The 7,132-nt window shown below is 34.3% G+C and overlaps 1 protein-coding gene across 1 annotated transcript in view; it reads right to left on the minus strand.

The window, feature by feature from the left end:
- Positions 1-1,427: 1,427 nt before the first annotated feature.
- The window catches only part of LOC107085668 (neuroblast differentiation-associated protein AHNAK-like), a 25,524-nt gene continuing 19,819 nt past the window's right edge, over positions 1,428-7,132 (minus strand). The window contains exon 8 of the mRNA XM_015376141.1: positions 1,428-1,449. Coding sequence (XP_015231627.1) covers positions 1,428-1,449 — 22 coding nt within the window. The remainder of the gene's footprint in view (positions 1,450-7,132) is intronic.

The raw sequence follows: 7,132 nt of genomic DNA on the forward strand, positions 1-7,132 counted from the left end.
ATGTTAGCTAGTGAATAACACCTAGTAACTGAGCAAATCATCAATTATAACTATATGACCGACATTCATATTATTGCTTACCCTTGATTGAAAAAAAATTAACCACTTAATAGATTCTTACTCAAAACATATATACAATATACGACTTTTGAATATAAGGGATAGAGATTAGTGCTGAAACTAGCAAATATTTTTGCTAATCTATTAATCTGATGATTATTTTTTTCAGTAAATTTATTAATAACAGAAAAGTAAAAGGTACCCTAAAGGAAAAATATGCTGATTCTAAACAAAGTGATGCTAAAACTATGCTACTTGAGGAATTCTAGACACTGTGTTAAAGTGGGACATCTTTAATTGGAAGTATTTTTTGCAGCAAAAACAAAGTACAAAATGAGCACACAAAAAAAAGAATTTATAACTTTGTTGAAATCTTAATTAAGAGGACGAATTACGTGTGATTTTCAAAACAAAAAAGTAAACCTGTCAATTATATTATATATCCTATTTATAGCCAAGATCCTCTGGCACTTCCAGATACAGATGGACCCAATGGCAATGGCAAACCAACCGGACATTGTGGTGGTGGACAAAAAGCAGAGGAAAGCCATTGTGGTTTACATAGCAATACCAAGTGAATAATCCTAGGAATACCAGGTTTTCTTTTGTACATAAATCTTGCTCTTCTGAGGCTTTGTGAAGATAAATTTGTGTTTTGCATGGTCCAATTTTGTGTCACAAACCTAAAAAAATGTACCAGTTTAATAATTGGGAAGGTATTAGTCTGCTTCATATTTTCAATATATAAAAACGTTTTATTTTCTGAGAATGTGTTTAATATATATATATTTTTTTTTAATGTCTTAATCAGGGTCATTGGGTGGATGGGGCGGTGCCCTAGAATCCTCTATTGGCCGGCCGCCACTGAGATATATATAGATATATATATATATACTCTTTTATATATATGATAATTGAGCAGTTGGGGTTGCAGACCCCTGTTCTACAAGCATTGGCTCTCTGACCTGGGAGGACAATGTCTGCCTTAGTGTGTGTCTCTGTTGAGTGCTTGTCTATGTATGTATAGTTGTAAGGGTGAGATTGTGTAAATGTGACTGGATGGATGTAAAGTTGTTTGTGTTGACTTGTCTTGTTTGATGTTTGCCTCCCCCATCCCACCTACTGAAGATCCTAAACCAAAGTATGAGCAGGGTCTTTCTCCTCAGCCTTTTTTTAATGTAAAACCCCTTTTTTTTATATTATGTAATAACCATAGGCTTTACTTCCGACACACATAGATATCAAATATAGACTGAAGGTATTCCCAAGCAGATTCAAAAGTGGTGCAAAGGGAACAATTTGTTTTCCAACCTACACTGGCTTGGGCTGGCTCTTGAAATTGCATCCATAACCTGTTTCCTATGGTGCTAGCTAATGAGGGGCGCACTACTGCAACAAAAAGAACAACATAATTAATAAAAACATAGAACGTAGAAAGTAGGTAATTGCATTTATGTTCCTGATACCCTTTTTATTTGCTATTTTTTTAGTATACAATTTCGTAAAATATAAACCGCATCACTGATTCCTATGCCCCTGCATTGCCTCACTGTCATTCAGTTATGTCAAGAAGGACAGCTGAAATCACCTACTTGAATAATACAACCTAAGTCCAGAAATGTTTAAAAAATTAGCTTGTATTGTAATTTGCAGAGACTCACCGATGATAGTATTTCATACAGGTTCTGTGAGACTTCAGCTGAATATTGATTAAAAAAAAATATTTAAAACACTACAGCTGGACAACAGTCCTTGAGTTCGAAGGTCATGTTTTTAACCTGAGACATCTGCAAACTGATGTTATAGCACTATTATTGTTTTTTATTCAATAATTGAATGTAAATAATTTCTTGCGTAATTAGGTTTAAAAATGTCTTACCGTGTCAAAAAAATACTTTGTCTCCATTGTAAGATATTAACATTCTCTAGTTTCCCTTCGTTTCAATGTTGATTTAACTTTAACTGTTAAATCAAACAGACATGTAGAAATATAATGTGAAATTGTGGAATATTTAAGGATTATTACACATTTACACATTAACTAATTTTGGAGAAAAACACTTAAAGTATGGAACAATACACTGTGTACTTTTTTTACTGTATGTTTATATCAGCTGATAAAAATATTAAAAACAGTAAAACTTGTGCAAAAGAATTGAAGTCTTACTTAAACATGATGTGTGATGATCCTGGTCGTCACCTTAAGAGTGTAATTTTTTTGAAATTCAAAGAGTTTTTCAGTCTTATTTATAGCTAATATGTAAAAAACAAAACACTTTTTAAATAAACCCACTCTTTAGATTAATTAACCTACTTCTTTTTGTCCTCATGTGGCACCAAAACAAAAATTATGTTAGTGTAAAGCCACTATAGATAGTTTTTCACTGTATAGTGGCAGAAATTTGTGTGTGACTTCTAAAATAGCAAGACAGTGAAACAAGTTAAAGTGATAGTAAAGTATTGGTTTGACTGCTGATTTCTGTTGTGTCAGCTGTTATTGGAGTATAAAAGTGAACAGGAACACTTTAAATGTATTTAATTCTTTAAGCCAGGTCAATCAAAATAAGGCATGTTGGGGGCTACTGATAAGATTAATAATAGAATGGCAGTGATAACATGGGCCAGCACTGATAAAAACAGAATGAGGGTGTTAGCTTTCCACAGGCTGGGCCAGTCATTTAAAAGGCTGATGCTGGCCTTGGATAGGCTTGTGTTAGCATTGGAGTTGCTGGTGAGAAGCATGCCTTGGCTGGTCACTCAGTATAATACATGCATCCTTCTTTAAAAAAAAAAAAAGAAAGAACATTTAATCAAGAAATATAGTTGGCATACAATCTCTAGAAGCAACTTAAATTTACAGCGTTTCCTTTGACAGAATGTACTGTTATTCAAAATAATGTCAAGCAACAATATGAAACATAACCTGATACATGCAAAGCTTATAATTATTCGGATCAGTAGCTGTCTTTGGAATTGATATGGTATGTATTAGTCTTCATTTTGGCTCCTATAGTGGGTTATATTTTAAAGTAGTTTGCATGATAAGATCAACTGCCTTTGTGCTGAATAATAATTAGAGTCTGATTGGACAGTGTGAATTATTCTATTTTAAGGGAATCATTAGGATTGATGTGAACCTCTATTAATGCCTAACTAGTTTCTATACTATCATAAATTTAATAGAGCTCTGTGTTTCTTTGTTCAATAAGAAGAGGCCCCCATGACACTGACTCTCTCTCCCCAATTCAGGACCTAGAAGCTACACCAACATAGCATCTCCAGACCTCCTGCATTACATCAACTCAGTCTACCATGTATATAGTATATAGCTACATACTATATATTGTATTGCATGTTTTATATTGTATATAGCTATAGATTTTGAATTCTGTATTTATATCTAATTTATCTGCAATATCGACACCAAGTCAAATTCCTTGTACAAACCTTTTTGGCAAAAAACTTGATTCTTATTCTGATGGTGCCTTGACATGGCATTTGCATTGAACTTGCACAAACCTCCTAAATTTTATTACATTGTGGGTTTTTTTCAGTTCAGCTTTTTAAGTTTAAAGATACACCACAAATTCAATTGTGTTTTTATTTATTACACAAATGCTAAGGCAACATAAAGGTTTGGAATGGCAAAAATTTTTATCCCATTGTGTTATATACCAACATTACATCTACAGTGCAGTATTACATATGATCAGCAATCTACTATTTACTAATTGCTTTTGGTGATGGGACTTGAGACATTAACTTAGCTTACTCTTACAGCTGGTAAATCAAGTTGAAAAACAAGAATTAACTATATAAATCTGTTTATTTCATTTACTTAGCAGAATGCACACAAAAGCATGGTTCCAAAAAAGATGCACTCCATATAATATGACCAATGGTATACAGATTTCTAACTGTGCTGTAGTTATTTGAAAACAGATTACATCAAAAGGTGACTGTAACATGATAAGTGTCAATACAAAAAGAAAGTGTCAACATGAAATTAAATACAGACCATAACTACCGGTAAGGATGTAAAAAAAAAAAAAAAAAAAAAAGACAGGATTTTAGATACCAGTTTAAGATAAACAAAACAAATGAACTTTTTTATGTGACAAAAACTTGGAGGAAATATGTCTTTTCTTAAATGAAGAGACAGCAATCAGAAGAAAAATAAGCACTTCAAAGAATATCCAAAAGGATTGTCTTTGCAATTATGCTATATACAATGTTTGTTTTCAGAATGTTGTCGAAATTATATGTTAAAAATACAATTCTGCACTGACTTATAGTGAAGCATAGAAAATAAATCATTGTACACACATTAGAATGGCAACTGAATAAAATTGTGTTTGAATGTAAAAAGAGCATTTTCCTTCAAAACAACTGTGGTGTCTTTTCTTTTCATGAGACCCCTGCATAGCAATATGCAATCTATTCAATAAAAACATTTATTTAAAAGGATAGAAAAAAAAATGTAAATTTATGTGTCATGTAATAGATTAATAAATCTGGACTATGTACAAACAATGTTCATTAATAAAAGTATACATTTATCTTATTTACAGTTTGAAAAAAAATTAACAATCTGATGCACTCCTATTAAATTCTCTTTAAAATAATCAATCTTTGGTAAACAGAGACAAAAATCTATATTCTAGGATTAAACATTCAAAACTCAAAATTTAAACTGCAATAGAAGATTGTATTTGAGTGCATATAAGAAAGATTAATTGCGTTTACTGTTACTTTTTTGGTGTAACTAGCTCAAGTTTTGGAAACCTGAAGCCACCTCTTGACCCACTGTCACTGCTTGAGGATGACGACAATCTGGATTTTTTGAGAGGCACAGAAACATCTGTAGCCCCTTCTATCTGTCCTTCATTGTCGTTTCCAAGTGTCACTTCGTATGAGCCCTTTGACTTTGACCCAAAACCTCCAAACGTGCCAAACTTTAACTTGCCTTTCTTTCCTTTGCCCTTACTGTCTCCTACATCTATCGAAATGTCACCACCCTCAGTTTCTGAAAGAGCGGAAGGAGAACTAACAGCAGCTAGTGAACCTTCATCACTTGCAGAGGAGGATCGATGCTTTGATTTTTTAAATAGATCCAGTGAGGCTGACTTTCCTTTAGTTGATAAACTGACACCAGAATCACCTTCTAGGCCAAATTTTCCACTAATCATTTCACCTGAATGTACTTTAGCAGCACTTCCTTCTTTACCACTTACACCTAAACCTAATTCTGGTTCACAAAGGTCACTTGTACTACTTCCTTTTGCTTTTGATTTGCCAAACAATTTTGGCACCTTCACCTTTGCTTTGACATTGCCATGCTTCTGTTCTGGGCTTGGAATGTCAATATTTTCTGAACTAACTTGAAGATTGACTGACTGAGACCCACTATTTTCATCCTGGCCTTCCACCGTAGGAAGAAGAACACCAAATCTTGGCATTTTGATTTTGGGAAAGTGTATTTTACCCTCTGGGTATTGAAGGCCACTGGCTGATTGTCCTGAAACACTTGGACTAAACTGTGGACCACCTCTTATACCTTTTACTTCAACATCAGGACCTTCCAAATAACCTGTTGCACTTTTGGATGATAAATCTGTATCGTCACCTGTTAGCTTTGGAGATTTTATATCTAACTCTACATCAGGAAAATGAAGTTTACCGAAAAGAGGTTTCTTAGCTTTTGTTCCCTTGCCATGAATATGAGTTGTATCAACACTTAGGTCTACCTCTGGTGTTTTTATATCAGCCTCTGGGTTCATATCTTTTCCTTTAACTTTTGGAACTTTAAACTTTCCCTTTTTACCTTTTACATTAATATTTATGTCAGGGGCATCAAGACTTGCTTCAGAGGATTCAAATTCTGTTCCTTTAATGTCTGCTTCAAGTGTTTTAGTGTTCATGTCAGCTTTAGAAAAGTTTAAATCAACTTCTGGCCCTGATGGCATTTTGATTTTAGGAATTTCAAATGCACCCTTTGGCCCTTCCAAATCAACCTCTAGAGCTTTGATATCAACTCCAGGTTTTGTTAATTTTCCTTTAATTTTTGAACCATCCATATCACTTTCAAGTTTTGGGCCTTTCAGGTTTAAGTCAACTTTAACATCACCCTTTGTTTTAGGCCCTGTCAGATTAATGTTAAAGTCTGGCAAAGTGGGTCCTGATGCTGATTGAAGTTTAAATTTTGGGCTTTTGAGATTTGCCTCAGGACCTTCAACATCCATTTCACCAGCTTCAATATCAACATTAGAGATTTCTTTATCAATGGTAGCATTTGGAACAGCTGTGGTATGATCTGATCTTTCCAGCTGTGGAAGTTTAATACCAAAAGATGGTATTTTGATTTTTGGCATGTCCACTCCACCTGTAGGCTCCTCAATTTCAACCTTTGGACCTTTCATACCAGCTTCAATAGAAAGATCACTTGCACCTTTTATTTTTGGACCTTTGAGGTTTATGTCTACATCTGATGTAGATATTTTTGGTCCAGAAATTGTGGGTGTATTAAATTCGGGTCCTCCTATCTTGCCACCAGAGCTCTCAATGCTTAAATTTCCACCAGATTTTGACAGATCTGCATCAGGCACTTCAATCTTTGGACTTTTGTGTCCAAATTTTGGAATCTTAAATTTAGACCCTTTAGATTTTGAACCAGTCAAAGTCAGTTCTTGGTCAAGACCCTCAAAGCTACCAGACTTTCCTTTTATGTTGACATTTCCATGTTCCAGTTTAATATCAGTCTCTAAGGTTTTTATCTTTGGACTCTTGAATCCAACCTTTGGCATTTTAAACTTAGATTTTTTGGAGCTGTGTTCCAGGACATCGCATTTGACATCTGGTCCCTTAAGTTCAGCTTTAGGTAATATGACCTCTCCTTTCAGGACACCCTTTGGTTTTGGTCCTTCCAAGTTAATGTCAACACCTGGCATGGAGATTGTTGGTCCAGACAAAGTTGGCGTGTTAAATTTGGGACCTTTCACTTTTACATTCGCTCCTTCAATATCAACATCTGGTGCTTTCACATCAATATCTGCCTTGGGGAGGTCAATATCAA

Source organism: Cyprinodon variegatus, unplaced genomic scaffold (genome assembly GCF_000732505.1).
Source record: "Cyprinodon variegatus isolate N-32 unplaced genomic scaffold, C_variegatus-1.0 Scaffold130, whole genome shotgun sequence".
Lineage (NCBI taxonomy): Eukaryota > Metazoa > Chordata > Actinopteri > Cyprinodontiformes > Cyprinodontidae > Cyprinodon > Cyprinodon variegatus.